Source organism: Osmerus mordax, chromosome 15 (assembly GCF_038355195.1).
Source record: "Osmerus mordax isolate fOsmMor3 chromosome 15, fOsmMor3.pri, whole genome shotgun sequence".
In the NCBI taxonomy this organism is placed as follows: domain Eukaryota; kingdom Metazoa; phylum Chordata; class Actinopteri; order Osmeriformes; family Osmeridae; genus Osmerus; species Osmerus mordax.
Genome location: NC_090064.1, coordinates 699,147 through 725,959, shown reverse-complemented (window position 1 = coordinate 725,959; position 26,813 = coordinate 699,147). Strand labels below are relative to the sequence as shown.

The 26,813-nt window shown below is 42.3% G+C and overlaps 1 protein-coding gene and 1 long non-coding RNA gene across 8 annotated transcripts in view; one reads left to right on the top strand and one right to left on the bottom strand.

Moving 5' to 3' along the window:
- The window catches only part of nsmaf (neutral sphingomyelinase (N-SMase) activation associated factor), a 177,908-nt gene that overhangs the window by 105,967 nt on the left and 45,128 nt on the right, over nt 1-26,813 (top strand). For all 7 annotated transcript variants that reach the window (XR_010878311.1, XM_067251515.1, XM_067251514.1 and 4 more), the window contains one exon: nt 13,164-13,287. Coding sequence is in view for 6 of the 7 variants with exons in the window: in XM_067251515.1 (XP_067107616.1) it covers nt 13,164-13,287 (124 nt within the window). In the remaining variant the exon portion in view is untranslated. The remainder of the gene's footprint in view (nt 1-13,163; nt 13,288-26,813) is intronic.
- On the bottom strand, nt 25,146-25,660 carry LOC136957949 (uncharacterized). The gene is made up of 3 exons (XR_010878342.1): nt 25,610-25,660; nt 25,434-25,511; nt 25,146-25,270 (listed from the first exon to the last, which is right to left on the bottom strand). It is a non-coding gene; the product is annotated as an uncharacterized lncRNA (long non-coding RNA).

The window sequence follows — 26,813 nt, the reverse complement described above, 5'->3', positions numbered from 1 at the left end:
CAGCTTTCCTGAGGCAACGTGTGTAGTAGGTGTCCTGTAGGGCTGGGAGCTTCCTGCCATTGATGAACTCAGCAGACCGGACCACACTACATAGGGCCTTGCGGTCCCTGTCTGTGCAGCTCCCATACCACACTGTAATGCAACCAGTCAGGATGCTCTCTATAGTGCATCTGTAAAAGTTAGTGAGGATGACTGAGTCCATGCCGAACTTCTTCAGTCTCCTCAGGAAGAATAGGCGTTTACGGGCCGCTTTGACCACCTTGTCCGTGTGAACAGACCAGGTGAGATCATTGCTGATGTTCACCCCGAGGAACTTGAAGCAGCTGACCTTCTCCACTTCGGATCCGTTGACGTGTAGGGGTGCATGCTCCTTCTCCTGCCGCCTCCTATAGTCCACAATCATCTCCTTGGTCTTGCTGACGTTGAGAGAAAAGTTATTGTCCTGACACCATGATGAACTACTTTGCAACTACTTGCTAAATATGTGTGCCACCTGTATGGTCACTCATCTGCCAAAACTGTGAACAATGCAAGATACAAAGCATTCTGCATGGCATCGTCAGCTTTGCCAGAACTATCCATTACCCGACAAGTGACGCCCTGTATCAACACTGCAAAAGGGCAAACTATCAAGCAGCCATATTGAGACATTTTTAGTTTTGCTATTCTTTGGTTCTCAACGAAGGCAGTTGCATTTTCTTTCCCTCTCCTCCCCCTGACCTTCCCTGCTTGCTTCCCTGTTTGCTTCCCTGCTTGGCTTCTATCGTATTGTCTAGTTATTCATGGAGAAATGCTCTGAAGTTTCAATCATTTGGACAGTTTTTGATGATATTACTCAAAATCAAATACTACGGATAGTGGCAAAGTGGATCGACTACAACCACAAAAAGGAACAACCTGAGAGGACTGAAGCCCAAGGAGAACAGAAGTATTTTGGGCTGCTCTCCCAGACTGACCACAGGCAAGCAAGCTAAAGCTTGTTCCCTGTAGAACTATGGCTTGCAACGACTGCAAACAACTTACTCAGAGGATAGTCGAACTGGAGCTAAGAGTCAGAAACCTCTTAGATATCAGAGAGACCGAAGACTTTATAGATTCCATGCTACCTAGCCCGGAGGCTAAGCTACCGGCCAATGAGCCACCCTTGGAACCAGCTTTCTCTCCACCGGCCGTTGGACCGGATGAGTCATGGCCTGCTCTCGGTGCTAAACCAAAGAAGCCTAGCGCCACTTCTAACTTCATCGGAGATGGGACTGGAACCAAGGATAAACAGCAAAAAAAGCGAGGCAGAAACTCTTCCCGCATCACCTCTCCGCCTGTCACACCCAGAAACAGATTCGAACCACTGGGAACTCTCTCTCCCTTGTGTGTGGAATCCAAGGCAAAGAGGCACAGGAGTGCTAGCTACGCAGCTAACAAACATGAAGGGCCCAGATCGCCGACACACCATGATGGTAGCTACTACTACTACTACACAAACAATCCTCAACAATAAACCAAACAACCCTAAGATTATCATCCACACTGGTTCGTTTGATATCCTACACAAGAAAACTGGCACTGAGATACTTAAAAAACATTTCACCCAGCTACTGAACACACTCAACAGATATCAAGATGTATTCATCAGTGGACCGATTGCATGCTTTCACAGAGGAAAAGAAGCCTTCAGTCGACTACTATCTTTCAACACATGGTTGGCATCTGTCTGTCTGACACACAAACTGAGATTTATCGATAATTTCAATGTGTTCTGGAACTGTGCAGACCGTTTTCAAGCTGACGGACTCCACCCAAACCGTAGAGGATCTCGACTACTAACAGCAAACATCAGTCACGTGCTCCTGACCACAAATCAAGTTTCTCTCCCTATCCCTGTTGTGTCTAAGCTGACTGACGCATCCCAAACAACCTCCCATGGAACAGAACAGAACATTCAAACAGCCTCCTGCAAGGACATGGGCCCTGCACAGATCTGCACCCCCCAGATGAATTCCCTTGTGATGGAACAGCTCAGTGACATAGACTTTCCCAAAGAAAAGCTACGCTAGGACAGCCACCATGCTATTTCATTGGACATACCGGTCATCATCATAAACAGAAAATGGCATGGTAAAATGCATGGTTACAAACCTGAAACTAGTGTTAGAAGTCACAGAACTATCCATATTCTTCCAACAGATTTATCTACCCCTGTTTTATCTTTTAATACCCCACAGATGAAACTGGCCCTTCTAAATGTTAGATCACTAAATAACAAAACATTTGTAGTTAATGATCTGGTCAAAGAAAACAACTTAGACTGCATCTGTCTAACAGAAACCTGGCTAAACAATGACACGGCAACAGCAACTTTGATAGAAGCGTGTCCGCCCGATTACAGCTTTCACCAAGTTTCTAGGACATCAAAAAAAGGTGGAGGAGTCGCAGCTATTTTCTCCTCTAAACTGTTGTTCAAAATCACTGAGCTAGGTGAATTCACATTTACATTTAGCAGATGCTCTTATATCCAGAGCGACTTACAGTAAGTACAGGGACATTCCCCCGAGGCAAGTAGGGTGAAGTGCCTTGCCCAAGGACACGTCATTTTTGCACGCCGGGAATCGAACTGGCAACCTTCAGATTACTAGTCCGATTCCCTAACCGCTCAGCCACCTGACTCCCCATCACATCATATGAATATCTTGCTATAGAGCTCAAAACCGAATCAAAACTTTTTGTTATTATATATCGGCCACCCAGGCACTTGCCAATATTCATAGAAGAATTCTCTGAACTATTATCACTATGTTTCACTAGATATGACAAAGTAGTTATAAAAGGAGACTTAAATAGCCAAGTAAATAAAAAAGCAGACCCAAGAACTATTGAGCTCTTAAATCTCCTCGACAGTTTCAATCTAACTCAACACATAACAGACCCAACACACCGGCACGGAAACACACTAGATCTAGTGATAACAACTGGACTAAATATCAATAATATTTAAATAATTGATCTACCTCTCTCAGACCATCATTATATACTTTTTAATGTGGAAATTATCCTAACAAAAAAACAAAAAATAATTCTTAGTCCATAGAAGATATTTAGACGATACAGCTACAAAAACAAAAAGAAATGCACAAGCAGAACCTCCCCATGGCTGAGAAATATTTTTTTTTAGTGAAACGAAAAGAAAATGCCGTGCAGCAGAGAGAAAATGGAGGAAAACAAAGATCACTATCCACTACAATATCTACAAAGATACACTAACCACCTATAACAAAACCATCCGTCTAGCAAAGAGAGAATGTTTCTCCAACATTATTACAGAAAATGCCAGAAATTCCAGAGTTATTTTCTCCACCATTGACCAGCTGCTAAACACTGTCCCTGCTCCACCTCCATCCTCAGCAGTTAAATGTGAAGAGCTTGCTTTGTTCTTCAAGAACAAAATAACTTTGATCAGAACTAGTATTATTAATAGTGGGGTTGAAACTGACATCAGTAGATTCTGCAACATAACCATGAGCACATTTACCTGTATCACACTTAGTGAACTTTCCAAAATTGTCAGTGAATTTAACTCTAACTTGATCCTATACCCACAACATTCTTTAAGCGAGTGTTTGATAGTGTCTCAGGTCCGGTGCTAGAGATTATAAAGACATCCCTTAGAACTGGCGTCTTCCCAGATGCCTTCAAAACAGCTGTTGTAAAGCCCCTATTAAAGAAACCCAAATTGGATAACAGTATACTTGCAAATTACAGACCAATATCAAACCTTCCATTTATTAGTAAAGTACTGGAAAAGATAGTTTTAGTCCAATAAAATTATTTTCTTGAAGAAAATAACATCCTGGAAGTCTCGCAGTCAGGTTTCAGGAAATATCACAGTACTGAAACTGCTCTCACCAAAATAATTAGCGACCTCAGACTAAACTCTGATGCAAATAAAGTCTTTACCCTTATCCTGTTAGATCTCAGTGCAGCATTTGATACCATTGATCACGACATACTAATCAATAGACTGGAAAAGCTTATTGGGTTCACGGATAGTGTATTGAACTGGATGAAATCATATATCACAGGAAGGAAGTTTTATGTTAGTTTAGGAGACCATAGGTCCAAGAAACATGAGAACTGCTACGGGGTTGCTCAAGGATTACTTTATTCTCTTTATATGTTACCACTCGGCGACATAATCAGAGAACATAACATAGATTTCCATAGCTATGCGGATGACACAAAACTATATATATCCACTGAACCCAACGATGCAACGGCCATCAATTCCATTACCAACTGCCTGTTGGCAATAAACAAATGGATGAATGATAACTTTCTTAAATTAAATGAAGACAAAACCGAAGTCCTACTATGTGGCCCCAAATCCAAAAGAGAGACGCTTACTAAGAATTTAGGAGGCTTAACCCCCTGTCTTAAACCAGAGGTGACGAGTCTCTGTGTAATCCTGGACTCAGATTTGAATTTAAACTCACATTAATAAAGTGACCAAAACAGCTTTCTTTCACCTGAGGAATATAGCAAAGGTACGACCATTCATAAACCAAAATGATGCAGAGAAGTTAATTCATGCTTTTATATCCAGCTGGCTGGACTACTGTAACGCACTTTTCACTGGTTGTAAGAGCCAGGTCGCGGTAATTAGGGCACCTGGTGGGGGGCGGAGGAAGTTATGTTATTTAACTTGTTCACCTGTGTGTTTGAAGAGAGGAGGGGGGTGACGGGGGAAGTCGTATTTTGCTGACCGCTATACTGGATGCACAACCGTGGCACCTTGGTTTCCCCTATTCAGCCTCTCGGCGGCAGAGTTTGAGGATCACAAATTGGCCGCCTACATTTGTCAGCAAAACAACCTCAAAATCAACGGAAAGGAAACAACGCGAAAACCACACACGCAAGCCCCGGCAACGGATCGTAGGACGGCAGCCGCTCGAGAGAAACCCAGCCAAACAGTGGTATGTAACCTGTGTTGTAGGCGTACTGTGCTACGGTTTGCTTGGTACGCAGTTTGAACGGGTTACCACCACTTGTTGAGTTTTTGTTCTGGCGTTGTGTGGAGCGGGTGAATTGCCGCTGTGTGGGATTGTGTCTGCAGCGTTTTTGGAGCGGACCTATCTGATCTAGGCGCGCTGGTTAGCGTGCCTGCATGTGATTGCAGCGGCTGTCGGTGTTGGGTTTTTACGTTGCGTTGATATGTGATTTGCATCCGTCTACATGCACAAGATGAGTAGTTCAAGGGCTGGTTCAACTTCATCAAAAATGGAAAAGAGAAAACTCACAATGACTGAAAAGTCTCTGGCAAACAGGATTGAGTCAATTCAGAACCAGCGTAAAAAGGAATTAAGCAAGGTAAAGAAACATATACAGTCTCTCAAAGAGCTCATGAAGGATGAACAAAATGCTTCACAAGTCAAAGCACAGTTGGACGTTCTGTTGCCATTGTCAGAAAATGCCACTGCCTTGCATGCATCTCTGATGTGTTTAATACCACCTGATGAACAAGGAAACCAAAACGAATGGTTCACAAGCATCACTGGATACAATCAAGGATTTGTTGAGGATGTTGAAGTTTGGATTTCAGAAACCATTAGGCCTCGTTCAGAGCTGACCAATAACATTGAGCCACAGGAAGTTCTGCTTGAGAAAAAAAGTGGAGTTCATGAGGATGGAAAAATGGGACAGTGGGCAAAGCCACTCTCATCTCACCAGGAGGGCGACCAGGATGACATATTGCCACGTGACAGTATATCAAACCTAAGCAGCAGAAAACAAGGTTCAAATGTTTCCACTACTTCATCCGCATGTGTCAGAGCGGAGGCTGAAATGGCTGCTTTGCTTGCCCGTCATGGTTTACTGAAAGAAAAACATTCTCTTGAGAAGCAGGAAGAGGACTTAAGACAACGAAAGGAACAACTTCAGCTTGACACAGATATAGCTGCATCAGTGGCCAAAGTGAATGTTCTAAGGACCTGTGGATCTGGGGTGCAAACTGCCACTTATCACCGATCTAATGGCATGGAGTCATACTTCAAGAAAACCATGACAAGACAACTGCAACAGGAACATGACAAGGCAGTTGAAGCTCTTAATATCGATTCAGATATCTTCATTCCACATAAACTTGGAAGGGATGAGAAGGGAAAATTGGCAATGGGAAATTCTGAAATACACTTTGGAGGGACAAAACAGAAAAGGGCAGACAATATCATTCATCTCCGGCAGATGCCCTTGGGGCTTATGAGACAGAGCACGGTTCCAAACGCTAGTACAGTGCCTCATCGTAGAGATGTCCATACACCTTCTTTCATGAACATTGACAGGGACCCGAGCCACATGTTGTCTATAATGCTGGTGCGTCAGCAATGTCTTGCATCACTGCCTAAAAGGGATATGCAAATATTTGATGGTGATCCTCTACAGTACCATGCTTTCATGAGGTCCTTTGAACAAATAATTGAGGAAAGAACCGACAATGCTGAAGACAGCCTTCATTTTCTGGAACAGTACACCAGGGGACAACCACAACAACTTGTCAGGAGCTGTCAACACATGACTGACGAGCATATGATTGCATCTGCTTATTTGGATAAGGTCTCTTCATGGCCAATAATTAAGCCAGAAGATGGAAAGGCTTTACATGCATACAGTTTGTTCTTGCGTGGATGTTGTAATGCCATGGGGGAATGTGTGAATTGAATACACCTACCAATATGATCACTGTGATTAGAAGACTACCGTACAAACTGAGAGACAAATGGCGAACAGTGTCATGTGACGTCCAGGAAAGGCATCACCGGAGAGCTATGTTTGTTGATATTGTGACCTTTATGGAGCATCAAGTAAAAATCATGACAGACCCTGTGTTTGGAAACCTACAGGATGCCCCGCTGTTGGTGGTAAATAAAGAAAGCAGCAGGACAAGGCCACCTCACTTAGGGGCTAAAGGAGGTGGCTTTTCCACTGCTGCTACTACAGTTGGAAGGACATTCACAGAACACAGGGTTGAAGATGGACATGTACCTGAAAGGACGTGCCTGTACTGCAATGGTGAACATATGCTGGAGTTCTGTACTCTGCTGGAGCAAAGGGCTCAGAGTGAGAAGATTGATTTCCTGAGAAGGAATGGAGTGTGTTTTGGCTGTTTGTGTACTGGTCACATCAGTAAGGAGTGCAGGAAACGTCTCTCTTGCAAAATGTGTGGCTCAAGGCACCCTAGTGTGCTTCACATCCACCACAAGGACAAGGGAGCAGAGGCAGAGGAAGGCAAGAGGAACTTGAAGAGTGCAGTGGGCCGTTCTTTGGTTGAAGTCCAAACCAGTGGTCTTACTGGGGCCGGTGAACAAGACTTTAAGCTCGCCATTGTACCAGTAAAGGTTAAATATAAGCATGCCTAACAACCGTAGCATTGTAGAACAACGTACCCTTAACCTGAAAAGAAGGTTTATCAAAGACTCCTTATTTCATGAAGACTACACTGGTTTCATGAATAACCTTATATCCAGTGGCTATGCAGAGAAAGTACCAACCACAGATCTAAAACGCAGTGATGGAAAGGTTTGTTATATCCCACACCATGGGGTGTACCACCCGAAGAAAGGAAAAATTCGAGTTGTCTTTGATTGTGCAGCATCATTTCGAGGCGCATCACTCAATGTGCAGCTCCTGAATGGCCCTGACCTGACTAGTACGTTGATTGGAGTCCTGACCAGGTTCAGAAAAGAGCTTGTTGTTCTGATGTCTGACATCGAGGCGATGTTCCATCAGGTTCAGGTTCCAGAGGAGGATGTAGACCTGTTGAGATTTCTTTGGTGGTCCAGTGGAGACTTCAGTCAGTGTATGGAGGAGTACAGGATGGTTGTCCATTTTTTTGGGGCAACGTCTTCGCCAGGCTTCGCTAACTTTGTTCTACAAAGGTGTGCAGTCATGTGGATGACTGCCTTGTTTCTGTAGCCTCAGAACAGGAAGCTATATCCCTCTATAAAGACCTTAAAGCCATCTGTGCCAAAGGCGGCTTTCATCTTACGAAGTGGATAAGTAACAGCCGCAGTGTGTTGGCCTCAATACCGGAAGAGGAGAGAGCAAAATAAGTCAAAGACCTGGATCTGGACCATGACTCACTACCTGTCGAGAGAGCATTGGGAGTGCGTTGGTGCGTCCAGTCCGACACCTTTAAATTCAGCATAACTATTCAGGAGAGACCCTTGACCCGCAGAGGGATCCTTTCGACGGTTAGCTCTTTCTATGACCCTCTGGGGATCCTGGCTCCTGTGGTTTTTACAGCTAAAAGGATTCTTCAGGATCTATGTCGGAACCGGCTAGGATGGGATGACGTCATCACAGAAGCAGTTGCTCAGGGGTGTGGATAGACTGGTTGAAGGAGCTACACCAGTTGGAAGGATTCAGCATCAGACGATGTTTAAAACCTCTGAACTTCGGGGAAGTAACCACTGCTCAGTTGCATAATTTTGCCGACGCAAGTGAGGAAGGATATGGTACTGTTACTTATCTGCTACTGCGCAATGAACATTCTCAGATACACAGCGCCTTCATAATGGGAAAGTCCAGGGTGGCACCTTTAAAGACTGTTACTATCCCACGTATGGAGTTGACAGCTGCTGTTGTAGCAGCACGTATGGACCAACTATGGAGAAAGGAGCTAAGACTACAGCTTCAAGATTCTGTTTTCTGGACAGACAGTTTGTCTGTCTTAAAGTATATCAAGAATGAGTGTTCGAGATTTCGAATCTTTGTAGCAAACAGGGTTTCTTAGATTCTCAAGGTTTGTGACGCATCTCAATGGAGATTTGTGGACACTGCACGCAATCCTGCAGACCTTGCCACCAGAGGTCTAAGGGTGGAGCCATTCCTAAACAACGACTTTTGGATATCCGGTCCCTCGTTTCTCTTACAATCAGAAGAATGCTGGCCCGTTAACCCAGATGGATTGCAGCAACTTCCATCTGAAGACTTCGAGGTAAAGGTATCAGCTGCAATTGGGGTTTCTACAACAAGGAATGAAGATGATTCCGTGACTTGTTTGATAAATCGCACCTCATCTTGGACACGTCTAATAAGAGTGATGGGTTGGATCCTAAGATTCAAGGCATTGCTTTTGAAACTCAGGAGAACGGAGGACACTGCATGTCTTACTGATGCAACGCAACATGAAGATGCTCTCACTAAGGACACTTGTGATTCCAGGAACAGGCTCCGTGGTGGTTACCTCTCATCGGGAGAGATCAGAGGAGCTGAACTTGAGGTTATCATGTTCTGTCAGATAAGAAGGTTCTCAGAAGAGTTCTCATGCTTGCAAAAGGGAGAAAGTGTGAAAAAGGGAAGCCATATACGTAGACTCAATCTGAAACTGGAAGACGGTGTGTTAAGGGTTGGAGGACGGCTGAGTAGGGCTGCCATGCCTGAAGAGTCAAAACATACTAGCTAAAGACCTTCATATTTCTGACCTCATTTTACAACATATTCATCGAGAGGTTGGCCATGGAGGTAGGAATCATATGTTGTCGATATTACGCCAGAGATACTGGATCCCTGGTGCTAGTGGTTCCATAAGGCGGATTTTGGCAAAATGTGTAGTGTGTCGACGGCTACATGGAGTTGTAGGTCAACAGCAGATGGCGGACTTGCCTGCGGATAGAGTTTCTTCGGAAGAACCTCCATTCAGTCATGTTGGAGTCGACTTCTTTGGTCTGTTCGAGGTTAAGCGTGGGAGGAGCCTTGTGAAAAGATATGGAGTCATCTTCACGTGTTTGGCGATAAGGGCAGTACACATTGAAGTTGCCTCCTCACTGGACACAGATTCTTGCATTAATGCTCTGCGACGCTTCATTGCAAGACGAGGGCAGGTCAAAGAGTTGCGGTCAGACAACGGCACCAACTTTGTCGGCGCAGAGCGCCATTGACGGATGGAACTTGGAACAGATCAATGACGCACTCTTGTTGAAAGGAATTAAATGGACCTTCAACCCTCCTACTGGATCACATCATGGAGGAGCATGGGAGAGGTTGATTCGTTCTGTTAGGAAGGTCCTTAACTCTACATTGAGGACACAAAGTCTGGATGAAGAAGCCCTCTCCACGGTGCTCTGTGAAGTGGAATCAATTCTTAACAGTAGACCCATCACCAAGGAATCCACAGATCTGAACGACTTGGAGGCGTTAACTCCGAACCACCTTCTGCTTCTCAAAACTAAACCATGTCTACCTCCTGGGCTGTTTCAGAAAGAAGATATGTATGCACGGCGAAGATGGAAGCAAGTCCAATACATGGCTGACCTGTTCTGGAAAAGGTGGACTAGGGAGTACTTGCCACAACTGCAGGAACGAAAGAAATGGACGAAGATTAAGCGTAATTTCATTCCTGGAGACATCGTATTGATGTTGGGTTGATGAGTGGATGATTCTGCGCCCCGCAACTCCTGGATCACTGGAAGGATAACCGACGTGGTTCCAGACAGCAGAGGACTCGTAAGACGAGTCTGGATCAAGACCCACACCAGCTGTATATGCAGGCCTGTGTCTAAGATCTGTCTTCTGCAGGAGTCAGCCGAACCCTGATCTCATTACTTGAATAACGTGACTTTGACTTAATTGTCTTGACATATTGAAGATTTTTTTACTTTTATGCCTTTGGGGGTACCGAAGAACCGAAGATTGGATTATTTTTGTATGATGGACTTACGATTATTGTGTTCTGTATTCTTCTGCAGGCCTATTAGAGGTCACCAGAAGCAGTCATAAGAAGATTGGTGATTCGGCCTTTGTCAATTACGCCCCAAAACTATGGAACAAATTACCCTTAAATATTAGGGAAGCAAATACCCTAGACATTTTTAAAAGACAGCTTAAAACCTACCTTTTTACCGAAGTATTTAAGTAATTTTATCTCAGAAGGGTTTTACTACTTTTATTAGTTATATTATTGTTTTATAATTTGCTATTTTAATTATTACTTTTCTCACTTGTATTATTGTTTTTATTGATTTTATGTAAAGCACCTTGAGCTACAATTCTTGTATGAAATGTGCTATATAAATAAAGTCTTACTTACTTACATTCTCTGACGGGTATAATGTGTGCCCCTTCACCAATTGGCAATGGATGGCACCTTGAGGATGGGGAGTTAGCAGTCACCTGGAGGACTCAAGAAACCTGGCAGGATTCTAAGAGTCTGTTACTACCAATCATTCAGTATTTTTACCCTGTTGCCTTCTGGCAGGCGATACCGTAGCATTTGGTCTCACACACGCAGACTGGACAACAGTTTCTTTCCAAGGGCCATCAGGCTTCTGAATGAACATTGATATGGACACTGATACACTTCTCACTAGTCAGTTTACACACTGCCACTTTCAGCTACTGGTTGCACTATCAGCAATATTGCACTATTGTACTTCACTTGTCTTAGGTTAGTTTAGGTTTATAAAGTTAGTATAGGTTATTATGTGTATTGTGTATTTAGAGGTTTACTATACTGTATTGAATATTGTATATTATTATATATTAGGAGGTTTATTATATTTTTGCTTATCATAGATGTAATCTATGTTCTGTGTACTTATATGTTATGCCAGGTTGCTTTGCGCCGTCTTGTCCTAAGAATGGACCTTGTGTTGTTCTGTGCATCTGACAATAAAAGACTTGAACTTGACTAGAAATCCTGTCCCTGAAAGTGTGTTGCAGGTAGTCCACTGCAGTTGCAAGCAAGGCAAATGTGAGTCTGCAAGACTTTCTTGTACTGGTTTATGTCGGTGCCAAAATTGTGCAAATGTTACCCAGGAAACAGAGGAAAGGGCTACATGGGGTGACAGCTCTGACTATAGCGATAGGGATAGGTATGATACTGATGCTTAGGGATGATACTGATGATTAGGGATGATACTGATGAGGAAAGATGATACTGATGAGTAGGGATGATACTGATGAGTAAAGATGTTACTGATGATTAGGAATGATACTGATGAGTAAAGATGTTACTGATGATTAGGGATGATACTGATGATTAGGGATGATACTGATGAGTAGGGATAATACTGATGATTAGAGATGATGCTGATGATTAGGGATGATACTGATGATTAGGGATGATGCTGATGATTAGGGATGATACTGATGAGTAAAGATGATTCTGATGACTAAGGATGATTCTGATGAGTAGGGATGATACTGATGAGTAAAGATGATACTGATGAGTAAGGATGATACTGATGAGTAGGGATGATTCTGATGAGTAAAGATGAGTCTGATGAGTAAAGATGATTCTGATGAGTATGATACTGACGAATAGGGATAATACTGATGAGTAAAGATGCGCTGTGTTGTAGTTTAGGTTGATTTTGAGCTGTAATAAATCTATTGTAGAATTGTCAAATTTTGGGCATTATTCAGAATTAAGGGGGACGGGGTAGCATTTTGAGTCATTTCAGCCAACTTGGGCCAGTGTGCTTCTTTCTTTTTATCTTTCTGTGATTACACTGTGCCTACTGAACATTTTGATGTATAAAACATCACCGTTTTGCTAAATTTATAATGTGTATGTTTAATTTTGCTTGGTGCCAATCCATAAAGTATAAGCATATTTTCTACAAATTTACCATATTTCATGGTGTACATTCACACTTGAGTATACTAATGCACCAATACCTGTCTCCAATGTTTAGGTACATGTATAAATTACAGTTTGAGAGCTATTTTGTGTTGCTAAAATGAATACAAATAAAGTTACAAGCAAAACCAGCAGCAACATAAAGTCCATAAGGGTGTTGTCTATTCAAAAATGCATTTAAAAAGTAGTGCCCAGGTGTGGGTACGAAAATCACTTTCTAGCTACTTTTTCCTAGTTCACCTTATGGCCTATAAACGCAGAGTGGCGCAAGTGCCCGCTCGCAGTGTGAAGCGCGTGTCCGTGATATTCTCCGACATGCACTCAATCACTGCTGATAGACGGCCTTTTGTACAGCCCTATTTGTGATATCGTGGCGGCAGAAATTTTCATAGAGGAAAAAAAATATAAATCAACAGAGGAAACAAACACTAATGTAACCTTCATGTAAAGTTTTACCAAATGTATCATGTAAATACTTCTGTGAATCATTTATTATTATCTCTTTCCTATTTCTATCATTGTTCTTGCTTTGCAGGTATTTTTACTCTGTACCTTATGGTAGACGGCAGGATACTTTGATGGGACATGATGATGCGGTCAGCAAAGTGTGTTGGATGAACGACCAGCTTTACACTGCATCCTGGGACTCCACTGTGAAGGTATGGGTTGCAAAACAAGTTTGAGAAGTACTTGTTTACATACCTTAGCCTACAGACGCTTTTATCCAAAACAATGTACAACTAGAGAGGGGACCATTTCTGAGGAAATTGTAGGGCGTGCTTGCTTGCAGATGGGTCTGGTTATTAACTGCTATTTTTACAACTGATATTTCTGTATATTTTATATAAAAATGGCTACTTATTATTTATGAAGATCGCATAGATTTAAAAGCATAGCCTACATTTGTTACTGCTCATGTACAATTCAAAATACAAAAAGTGTAGCATGTCCCTGTACTTACTGTAAGTCACTCTGGATATGGGCGTCTCCTAAAATGACTAAATGTACTGTAAATGTAGAATGAACTTAACCTATATGACTAAAACGTCACCTTAAGTTTTTCCCTTCTACAGTAGTGATATTTCAGGCATTTAGCCCACTCATATTGCATTCATTCATTAAGAACAACCTTTGAAACAAGCTGAACCCCCTTGAAACAAGCTTTTCTAAGTAACAACGTTCTCACCGGCAGTATTATTAGCTAGATAGAATCGCGATTGAAACAGTACCATCTGCTAACTGAAAATATGCCCCCCAAAAAACGTAAATAAGCTTGACATTTTAGGTGGAAATGGCTAATTCAAAAGAAGTTTGCTGGAAGCGATCATTGTCAGTAACAATGCCAACTAGAGAGGGTACAATTTCTGGGGAAATTGTAGGGTGTGCTTGCTTGCGTCGTTTGCACAGGGGTCCGTTTTTGAATGACATTTTTACAACTGATATTTCTGTATATGTTATATAAAAATGCATACTTATTATTTGTAAAGATTACATAGATTTAAAAGCATATTTTTTTTGCTGCTCATTTACAACTGAAAATACGAGTGAAGTGTAGAATGAAATAGATGTCTTCTCATTTCCCCTGCAAGAGGCAGCCTCATCTTTGAATCAAAACGAATACATTTGGCAGACCGGTGTAAAAATTGACATAATCTCTATGACTTAAACATCCTTTTAAGTTTTTCCCTTCTCGTGATATTTTCAAGCATTTAGCCTACTCGTTGCATTCAGTCATTAACAAAGAACCCCCTTTGAAGATTATTCTACAACGTTACCGGCAGGTAGAAGATGGAATCGCGATTCAAACAGTACCATCTGCTAACTGAAAATATGCCCCCCAAAACGTAAATAAGCTTGACATTTATTTAGTGGAAAATCGCTCATTCATAAAAAGCTCGCTGGTAGCGATCATTGTCAGTTACAACGCAAAATGTGATATAGCCCTGTGTGGAGAAGCTGCCCCGGTAAATTGTACTACTACGGTACACTACTGCTGTGTTCGTCTTGGTAGCGATTGCGTTGGTTGAATTGGATTTAACGTTCCGTTGTACGGTTTAGGCTGAAATTAATTATTTTCATGAACAGATTGACAAAGTTTAGGCTGTGGCAATGAAGTTCAGGTTAGTAGTTAGATAGACTTTTGATTTAAGTAAGGGGAGTGCCGAACATGTTCTGTCGCCGTTTGACTTCCTAAACAGCTGTGTAGATATTTTTGTAGTGTCTCGCGTAGGCTACAGCGTTGCAGTGATACACTGGATTGAAACCACAGGTAATGATAATTTCACCCACAAATCGTTTACTTGTAATCTAATGTCATAATAAATCCTACAACAAAAATGTATATGTGAGGAATGTTTATTTTAACGATTGAAAACAGATACATCATAGACCACTGTAGTATGTGTTGCCCGGGCAACACAGGCTAATGTCATGATGCTAACACTTCAGTGAAATAGTAGACTACTGTTTCCGAAAGTAGATGTACTTCCTTAATAATATCAGCTTATATTGTACATTACACATCACAATTGTGTGTCATATCACAAAGTAAAATGAATAAATAGTTATCACCCTGGCCTCTTTGCTTGTGGCGTTTCTGCAGCTGCCTTGCAGTAATGACGTAGTGACGTTAGTAACGTCAGTGACTGTGGCTAGCAAATTAGCCACCGTTAGCTTCACTTTTCGCCACAAAAACTTAACTTGAGCCTAAACCATGCAACGGAATGTAAATCCCAATAGAAGCAACTCAATGGCTACCAAGACGAAACTTTTGACACCTAGGTTGTGTATGTAGGCCAAATATTGACTGAGTTTTAGGGGGGCAAAAAGAAATAAAAATAATAATAATATATATGTGAGAGAACAAAGTATGTACAGTGCGTGTCCATTGCAGCCACGCGATGCGAGCGACAACATGTTTTCCATTCATTTTCTATGGAACCAGGCGAATCGCTTGCGTGGTGCATTGTGGGTAGCGACGCGACCGATTTGAGATTCTCAACTTTATGCAAATGAGGAGTGATTTTCGCTAGCGATGGCCAATCGGAGTGTTTTCTTGTTTCTCGTAACATAGCAACCATGATGAACATTTCTAGCTTTCTAGGTTTCAAGGTGGAGGAGAAACTAATCGTTTGTGTGGCTGCTTACCCAGTCCTGTACGATACATAGCTGTATTCGTACAGAGATGTTAATTTTTTTTAAACGATGCATGGCGCAAGGTTGCCGAAGTTGTTGGTGCTTGTACTTTCAAATTCAGTCTAGTCACATTACGTAACTTTGTTCTGTGGTAACTAGCTAGCTAGCCCGGCTGTAACTCCCTATCGTATCGACAGATTAGCAGAGACTTTGAGTAATACAATAAAACGTTTTTACACGTCAACGTGTAGTAAAACAGTTTAGTATTTTGTATACAAGTTGTATTTTGATCGATGTTGCGAGTACGTAAACGCAAGTCTACACACTTGGCCATGACAACTTAGCCTGGTCCTAACCAGACTCTCGTACATTTCGTTTGTACAGAGAGTCTGGCCTAGCTCCATTGACAAGCGTTGACTTCCTTGTAGGCAGGTACTCTGAAGTTTAAAACTATTAAATCTGCCCAGAGCCACTCTGATCTGCCATAACCAATCGCTAGCCTTTGCCTTAGCCAATTCCTTCATCACTACTGTAACAGAGCTACCTTCCGTAGCTGGAAAATCAAACTGTTCCCGAACCCCGTGGGGAGGAGGGCCACAACATCATGGCCACCAACAAAACTTGTTCTTGCTCTGGCTTTAGCTTATGGATATTCGGCAGCGTTGCCACAACGGACCAAATGGCTTCGCTCGCATCTTTCTCCGCCGCCATTACGGAACTACAACACAAACTAGCGCACAACAGCCATTCCCTCTGTTCGCATTCATCCAATGACCGTATAGTTTCGAAGCACTGAAAAAAACTGTTAAAAGCAGCCCCATTGAAGTCCATGGAAGCTGAGCTTCAACAGGGAAATGCACTGTGACGCTACGGGAATGTATGAGAAGGCAATCAGTCAGTCGACCTGCTAATATATGTAGCTGATTCTGAAAGAACTCGTCTTCGATATGAACGTGTTCTAACGCATTTAAAATGTTAATACAATAGTAAATATTTGACCATTAATTTTTTGAAATTTTAGGGGACGCTGAGCTTCCCTTGCAGTCTTAAAGAAATCGCCACTGATTGTAATACATTGTAACATGCACCCCTAGCCAGCCACGATGTCAAATAAATTGGAACATGCAGTCTAGCGTGCACACACACAGCCCAGCGAACACATATATACAAACAACTCGATTGAACAATTTAATTATCAGGCTGTGGCCGCCTACTGAAAAGAACATAGGCTAGATAATCAGTGTGGGACTAGTTTAAGTCCACTCGTCTACTTTTTTGAAGGCAAAGTCACGAATCAAATCGTTGAAGTAAATTTGGCGAAGCAGGTCAAACTCGTTTGACGTCACCTTCATGCAAAGCCATTGTTGTCTTGCATGCTTTGATACCGGCAACGACACGTGACGCTAAGAGAACGTGGACTTCACTACGGGTGGGTAAATGCATCAAAAATATGTATTATTATTATTATTTATTTTTTTATCTCCCGTGCCGGGGCCCCCTAGTGGCCGGGGCTCGAGGCAGCAGTCCCTCCTGCCCATTGCACAAACGCGAGCCTGCCTACATGTGCTGCTAGTACACCACGGCACAATACCATAAACGCTGTTCAACAGCACATCTATGCACGTTGTATCCATGCGTCATTGCTAACGTGTGCTGACGTTATGACGTAAGCTAGCACTGAGTACCCTTTGTTGACAAAATGCACTTTTTGCCACCAAAATGTAATTTCAACTTAAACCATGCAACGGAACGTAAATAAAAATACAAGCAACTCAATCGCTAGCAAGACGAAACTTTTGACATCAACGTTGTCTATGTAGTCCAAATATTGACAGATCCTTAGGGGTGTGAAAATAAATAATAACTAGAAAGTGCATTTCCTGCAGAAAATGCGTTGGAATGCTGAAAGATGAATTTATTTAGTTTTAATTGCTGAATATACAGAAATTAGAAAATACCCACAAGCTGAAAGCTGAAATGAATTTCAAGAATTTGTGAGTCACACAAAAGAGGCAGTGTGGAAGCTGAACTGCATCATATAACAATAAATACAATGCGGGAGAATACGTTTGAACATTGTGAAGCAATCAAAGAAATAGTTGAATTTCAAGAGGCATGGTGGAAGCTGAACTGCATCATCTAACAAAGCTTAAATAGCCTACAATGCGGGAGAAGCTGAAAGCTGAACTGTTAAACAGAAGAAGAAGTAGGCTAGCTAGTCGTAACAAGAATATTATAGTTTTAACAGCTGAAATTATAGTTGGGATCGTAATAGCAGTAGCAGATTGTTAGATGATTTTCTGTCAGAGGAGGGGCCAAGGAAAGCACCACAATGAAAAGAGTTGACTTTGTTTATTAAGTCGAGCTGCTCGGATCACGTCACCACAACAGGCAGAGTGGTTGGCATGAGTGAGAAAACATGTCTCTCAGAAGTCCTTTATATATGGCTGGACTGTACAAATATAGTTACCATCACAACATCTCCTTAAACGGTACTCATTCCACAACTTGATGCACAGAAGAACCTACACACAGGTGATGCGGCAATCAATCATTGCTTGTACTATTCTCTGCATCTTGCACTTAACCTAAGTTGACCATAGCACATTCCTTGATCTATATGTGTATTGTCCAAGGCCTGCTCCGTGACCTCTTGACCACAGCAAGAAACAACCTCACACATGTATAGAAAATCTGCGTATCACAGATGTAGCCTATCATTGAGTGCGTTTCCTCGGCTTTCTCAATTCAATTGGTTGATTGAATTCAATGTGTTGATTGAATGAAACATACAGCAGTAGGGTCGATACAGGAAGACACGGCGACACTTTGTTGCAGAAGGATGATGGTGCAAGTTTTGTCCGTGGAGCATACAACGATTAATAAAAAGACACATGTAAACGGAGTAGCCTAATCGTATTATTGGCATAAACCGACAATTGTTAGTAATCAGGTTTCTCATGGTCAAGTGAACGCACTCAATGGCGTAGTAGAACAAAACAGTTCCATTAGCAATAGTAGTAAAAGAGATATTAGCAGCAACTGCAGAGTCACCTCTTGTACTATCAAACTCTGTCGTGTGACTCCACTAATAAGCTAATACCAATCACCTGTGTAAGAGACGTGGCACATGTCTGTTTGGTTGCCACGGTGATGGTGCAGCTATGATTGCTAACGCACTGAGGGCAGAGCGAATAACAGAAATATAGCTAGAATCCACACCTCAAACAAGTTAACCTAGACGCAAAACTATACGTCCAATCCCAAAAATAAGGATCGTTTCCGAGACCCAAGACTTGGCCGAAACCAGAGATGTCCTTTATATTTCTGTGCGGTCAGAAATACGACTCTACCGGCAGTTTCAAAATCTTGTTCTTTTTGCTTTCTCTGACGATTTTGTCACCAGATTTGCATTGCTCTCTATGGGGCGAGAGTTGGACTTTGTCTCGCTTTCTTGGGGCTCTGAACAAATGTGTATGTCTGTTGGATTCAACAGAGAACTGTCTACGACCAGCACAAAATTTGCTATCTATTGATCCAAAAGAGCGAAAATTGTGGCAATGCTGGCAAACTAGAAATATTTTTTCAACGACATCCGAAGCTCCCCTCCAGTCTAAGCGTTTCAGTCTGCACTCTAGGCTTTCACGTACACACCCATGTAAATCTCAGATTTGAAAAAGGCTTGAAAAAGGGCTTGAAAACGGCTTGAAAAAGTCATGAAACATAATCAGTGATATTGAAAAAAGTTGATTAGATATCAAAAAGCAGATTTTTTTTTTTATAGTTTAGGGTTTTGTCAACATTTTAAAGTTTAAATGGTGGCTGTAGCTGAAGGATTGAGGAAGAAGAAGGATTTGAAAGTTGAAGAAGTTTAAGAGGATTGAGAGGATTTGAAAAAACATGGAAAACCATGTTTAAAATATTATGAATATTGATTTATATTAATTCAAGCATAAGAGGTAGAAAGCTGAAAAAATATAGCAGTCATAGCCTGAAACTGCTGAATGTTTTGATAGCTGAACGGTTTTATGCTGAAGCAGCATTCCAACAATAATAATAATATGTGAGAGAACAATGGTTGTGCTCGCCGAAGGCGTGAGCACACCCAAATATAGCTGCAAGCATCAATGAGGGGGCCAAGCAGGTTAAATGACGAAAAAAACATTTTAGACATCCACGGAACAGGGTTCTGAATACACGTAGCAAGTTTGGTGTGAATCCATCAAAGATTCGCTGAGATACGACCCAACAAACCTTTTTGGACGTCTTTAGAACAGGGTCCAGAGTCCATATACTAAGGATGGGGTCAATGCAGCAAAGATCTGCTGAGAAATTACCTTGTTTCCTTTTCGGAGGCTTCGTTGCCAACTTTGATTTGGCTGTACCATACAAACGCGTACACGGCGTAGCCCATTTTTGTCATTGGGGGGCCAAATTCTCTGGGCGGGCAAAGCAGAGAAAGAGGAGGTAACCTTTCCCCTTATGACAACATAAGGGGAAAATTCCAGGGGGGTATTCCAGAAAGCAGGTTATGCAACATAACCGGGTAAGTTAACCCACCAGCTGATTCACAATGTTACAGCAACCTACTGGCAATGTTGCTACAACGCTGGGTGTCAGCTGGGGAGTCAACTTACCCAGGTATGTCACATAACCTGCTTTCTGGAATACCCCCCAGATCGGACCATTTGAGCTTTCATTTTCTCAAAGTCTGAGAAGAATATCCAGGGCTTGGTTTACACTTATCAACGTTTATAGCCACTGGGGGACCAAAGGCAGGCTAGGGGAACTCATATTAATGTTAAATATCGTGGAAAGCGTCGGATAAACTCCAACAGCCGCCTCTGCGCCACTGAAGATTTCACGGCGGATAGTTTTAACATGGATCAGAGACAGACGGGGTTCACCAACACGCCGCTTCTCTTGCAGCGCAGAGCCGTACCGAGCATCGCCCCCCCGGCCGTTCATCCTCCGGTCGCACCTGGACCATCCACCGCCGCCTGGGATGTAGTGGGGGCTAAACACACGTAAACGCCGTTTACGCACCTCCCGAAATTCGGAAATAGCGTTTATCCACCCTTAAAAGAGACATGACATGCTGTTTTTGGATGCTTTTATATAGGCCTTAGTGGTCCCCTAATACTGTATCAGAAGTCTCTTTCCCGAAATTCAGCCTTGGTACAGAATTACAGCCACCACTAGCACTCCCACAAGGAGCTTTCCTCAGAACACGCTGTTTTGGTGTCTGTAGCTTTAAATGCTAATGAGGAGCGGAGGGGCGGCACCATGCGCTAATGTTTACAATGGATGTATGGCAATGGCTGTAGCCCCGTTGCTGTAAGATGCCTCGAATTTACATTTAGTCATTTAGCAGACGCTCTTATCCAGAGCGACTTACAGTAAGTACGGGGACATTCCCCCGAGGCAAGTAGAGTGAAGTGCCTTGCCCAAGGACACAACGTCAGTTGGCATGACCGGGAATCGAACTGACAACCTTCGGATTACTAGCCCGATTCCCTCACCGCTCAGCCAACTGACTCCCAATTTGCCCACTCTCATCTGATAACCCTGGTTTGCAGAGGTACACACTCAGTCATTTCAATGAGGGGAAAGGCGGATATCGCGCGCGCCATAACACCAACAGCAGAACGGTTATCCAAATAACAAAGAAGTGTACAACACTCACGTTACAGTATGTGTATTCACACACATACTTGATGCTATCTACCTTTCCATTAGCGACAGTAACTCAGCTGTTAGCTGCAGAGCTAATGTTACAGCCACATTCTAAGGGTAGCAAGCTAGGTAACCCACAGCCTTCGGACCCACAGCCTTCGGAGTACTATAAATTCAACCAATCCGTCCGACTCCGTCTGTCCGTAAAGGAGTCGGAGAAGTATAATTCGGCTTTAAGATCAATTCACGTTTGTAAACGTTGTTTTGGTTTGCACAACATCGCATTAAGACAGGGACAAACGGCTAGCCTACTATTATTAACGTTCTTTTAAATATGATGATGCAGATACAAGCCAACCTTACCGGTTCCATCCAAATAGGCCTAATGAAACGTAAAAAATAATAAATAAACAGGGTTCTCAAGCCTCTGTGAAGGGGCTGAAATGCGTGCCTCAGTCAATGCGTGGGGGGGGGGGGGGGGTTGAAACAGATGTGAAAGCTGTCTCGGGGGGGGGGGGGGGGGTGCTTGACGACCTTGTAAATAAATAAATAATAAAATTCATAGTTTACCCACCTCTATTTTTAACACTACACCACTGACCGCTGCCAGCAGTTCATCACTCAGTTCTGTCTGCTTGTTATAATTATACTAGTTAACTTTTCCAGAGGTATCTCTGCTATAATTAGTGCACACCGCTAACTTGACATTAGGCTACTCGGTGTAGAATGATGGTATTTTGGTGAAATGGTAGCTAATGTGCTAGAAGTAGTTGGAGAGCTCACTGTCCGCTGTCTCTGCTGTAAATGTTTACTCCTGTGTTACAGCTCAGGGGAATATTTCATTTATATGCATCTGTATGTTTCACTCATTGAACAAATACATTCTAATTCTATACTGTTTTGTTCGGCTTGACGTAGCGTCCATTATCTGGGTCGTAGGTAACTTACTTGAGAGAGGCGGCGCCTTTCAGCGAGGGGGCCGAGCTTCAGCTCCTTCAGGCGACACGCCCCTCCAGTCTCGAACAGAGAAGACTGATGATTTTCTTACAATGTAAAAGCCTAATTTAACATACTTGGTGTTTTTTTTCCATTCGAATTTGGATGGGTAGTTAATAACACATTATTCCGTGGTGTGGTGAACTTGAAACTCGTTTTTAATTCCACTTAACAGGATCTTTAAAAGTATATCTGTCATTGTTATGCATTTCGATATTTTCTTACTGTTGCATAACAGTTATCAATATCATAGCAGACAAAAGTAAGTCATCAGTATGAAGGTGAAAAAGTGTTGCTTTGAAACCATAATGGTGGTACAGTGTAAAAAGTATATCTGTTATTGTTATGCATTGCAATATTTTCTTACAGTTGAAAAAAGACAAAAAAAGAGTGATGAAAAGGGTATCTTATTTAATTTCATAAATGTTAAAGCATTATGTTAGAGCTCAATGCTCTTAAGACAGTCACCCCCATCACCCTGTGCGACTCCCCAGTCAACCCTGTGGAGTCCTTCCGCTTCCTGTGCACTATCCTCTCCCAGGACCACAAGTGGGAACTGAACATCAGCTCCATCACCAAGAAAGCACAACAGAGGATGTACTTCCTATGGCAGCTGAAGAAATTCAACCTGCCAAAAGACAATGATGGTGCACTTCTACAAAGCCATCGTTGAGTCCATCCACACCTCCTCCATCACCACATCATCCGCGCTGCTGAGAAGGTGATCGGCTGCAATCTGCCTACCCTCGAGGACCCTGAGGCGAGCGAGGAATATTGTGGCCGACTCCTCCCAGCCTGGACACACACTGTTTCAGCCACTCCCCTCTGGCAGAAGGCTGCGGTCCATCAGGACCAAAACCTCACGCCACACAAACTGTTTATTCCCATCAACTGCTGGCCTCTTCAACAAGGCCAAGGACTCACACTGACTTTAACACTTATTCACATTTCACATTTAGTCATTTAGCAGACGCTCTTATCCGACTTACAGTAAGTATAAGGACATTCTCCCCGAGGCAAGTAGGGTGAAGTGCCTTACCCAAGGACACAACGTCATTTGGCACGGAGGGGAATCGAACCAACAACCTTCTGATTAATAACCTGACTCCCTAACCGCTCAGCCATCTGACCCCCCCTTATCACTTTATCTGCACAAGACACCTTGCCATATTGCAGTATGTTGCCCTATTTGTACTATAGCCATTTTATATTTTTTTTCATTCTAAATCTTTTACATTTTTAGCCCCTTGGTATTAGTTAGACTTGTACACTTCTTATGTAATATTCTTATATGTTTAATGTGTGCACCTTCCTGCGACAGTAAATTCCTTGTCTGTGTGATGTTTCTTGGCAAATTAAACCCATTCTGAAAAGTATTAATAATTGAAAGATTTAGAAACAGAAAACATTTTGAACAATGGAACAGTGAAGAGCGTTGGCCAAACGGATTGGTTCCTTATTTCTTGTAACGTAACAACCGTTGGTCATTGTCAACATTTCTAACCTAGAATCTAGGTTTCAGTATCAACATGGAGCAGAAACTAATCATGTGTGCCTGCACACCCAGTCCTGTTCAGACACTTAATTTAAAGATTACATAAAAATAATAATCCATGGTGCAGGGTTGCCAATGTTGTCATTGTCCCTGGTGAGTTTTTTATACTTTAAAATTCAATCTCGTCACATTACGTGACTGTTGTGCAACTGCAAAAGCTACTCCAACTCTGATTAAAATGTTGCTGCTTCTGCTGCAATAAGGCTGAACTATTGTGGGTAGTAGATAAGGTCATGTTACATCTAGCCAGCGGATCATATATGTCAAAGTGGTATTTGTACAGACTGTATTAACACCGTAGGCGTGAATAATGCGTTGTCATCATCGTCGTCCATCTTTAGCCGAAGCGAAGCTAGAGAGAGGATTCAATGGGAGACTTCCTACAGTACAGTAAGCTAGATTTACTGCTTCAAATTGAAAACGGAGACGATCTTTTGATTAAAGACAAGTTCCTTAACCTCTGCTGTCAATATCGCCAATAAAAAGTAAATACACTTCTGTTACGAAGCATTTGTTCGTAGTAACGCCAGCTGCAGTAAACCTTTCGTGACCCCGGTTTGGCTGTTCGTGACGGTCGGCTATGACAGTGTTGAGCCTCGATTTTTGCAGATTGTTGTGAAACTTGCTTAAAGAAAAATTATCTAGCTAGATTATGTACACTTTAAGCTCAATGTACATACCTTGTTTGGCCAATTTGGTCAATTGTAGGTTAGTGTTAGTGTTAAGTTAGTTAGTGTTCTATCAACATAATTGCACGTGTAAAAAGGCGCTATACAAGTCATAAAAAAAATCACATCTAAAATAATATACATCATCAAAAAAAATTGATTCTAGATTTTTGTCACATAGCCATGTGAAAGGTTGAATATGGAAGCTGCAATCATGATTCATTCACCTGGCTTGTTTTGAATGGGCTGCCGGGGTGTGTTTGAGTGTCTCCTCTATGAGGAGCTCCACAGCTTTCTCTCCCAGTCCCGTCTTCCACTTCATCACAGCGTCTGGAATTAGAAGTCATGAACTTATTGTCAGCACCAATGTGAACGTTGAACGCTGCGTGTAAGCCATAGTTCATGGCATCTCCAAACACTTACCACTCTCTTTCGCAACTCCAGCACCTTAAGACGCTCCTCAAGGTCTTGGAGTTCAGCCTGTTTGGGCCACCTGTAGGTCCATCACTGGCACCTCTTCAGTGTGTCTGCCCTGTAGTCGCCTGAATAGGAGAGCCTCTCGCTGGTTCTCCTCCAATGTCTCCATCTTCCGGAGCATAACCTGTAATGTGTCTGTCATTAAAGACAAGTAAAACAAGTTTACAAGAGTTAGCATGATTGGCATACACTGTGGTTCTTCTAGATTAGCTGTAACATTGATGTAAATAACAAATGTTACCTTGAATGGTTGTATACAAAGCATATATTTTTTTGAGTGTCTTATATTTGCACTTGCCTGGCTGCCAGCTGTTTTCCTGGGCTCCCAATGGGTTCACCTCCACCAGACCAGAGTTGACATCTAGGGGTATGGAATCTGGTTATGCAAAAGTTTTAAGTCATGCTTTTGCTTCAAAACATGCCATGGCTCATACAATTATTGTCACTGTTTTAAACGGTCATTCGTTGCTTTACCATCATTTCCCAGGGACACAGTGCTAGGCCGTGTGACGGTGGTAGGATAATCTGTATAGAAATGTAAGTGGAATGTAGTTTATGTACATAGTTTTAGCATATTGATATTAAAGGAGTAGCATTGCACATGTGATCGTTCGAAAGCAGGGCCCCACATCGTAGCGTCGCACATGTGTGACTCTGAACATTCCAACCGACTATTTTCCGATAGACAAAAACTATATGACAAACGCTATAACATGGCTTCTAAATTTACAATTAGTAGGCTAACAAGTAACACTAGCAGGTAGTAGCATTGCTACGAGTATTATGCTAGGTTGCTAGGTAACGGAAGCTAATTAAAGCTACCTAGCTGCCGTTTTGGAAAAATAACTGGTGGAAGCGTCGGAAATATTTAGAACTCACGCATCTAAAGGTTAAAACGAATAAACTTATCCAAAAACAGATGTCATGTACAAATTGGAAAAATTAGTGACATGATACTTTTATAGACGCCATTGCTGTGCATGCCATGACCGACTGTGATTAAAACCTGATCAGCCACGCTACTGTACAGTAGCTCCACAGTCTTTGAAAATTCCGGGCTAAATAAACTATTTTGGGACAAGGTTTTTTAACAGTTCTGAACGTTTATTGGGTGTGCTTTGCCTTCGGCAAGGGCACAACCTTTGTTCTCTCACATATATATTATTATTATTATTATTCTTTTTGCCCCCCTAAAACTCAGTCAATATTTGGCCTACATAGACAACGTAGGTGTCAAAAGTTTCGTCTTGGTAGCGATTGAGTTGCTTCTATTGGAATTTACGTTCCGTTGCATGGTTTGGGCTTAAGTTAAGTTTTTGTGGCGAAAAGTGAAGCTAACGGTGGCTAATTTGCTAGCCACAGTCACTGACGTTACTAACGTCACTGCGTCACTAACGTCACGAAAACACGCGTGACTACCTTTGGCAGAACATTCGTTTCGCATCTGTTAACTTGGGGGATAGCTAGGCTAACTATAGCTTTACTGCAAGGCAGCTGCAGAAACGCCACAAGAAAAGAGGCCAGGGTGATAACTATTTACTCATTTTACTTTGTGATATGACACACAATTGTGATGTGTAATGTACAATATAAGCTGATATTATTAAGGAAGTACATCTACTTTCGGAAACAGTAGTCTACTATTTAACTGAAGTATTAGCATCATGACATTAGCCTG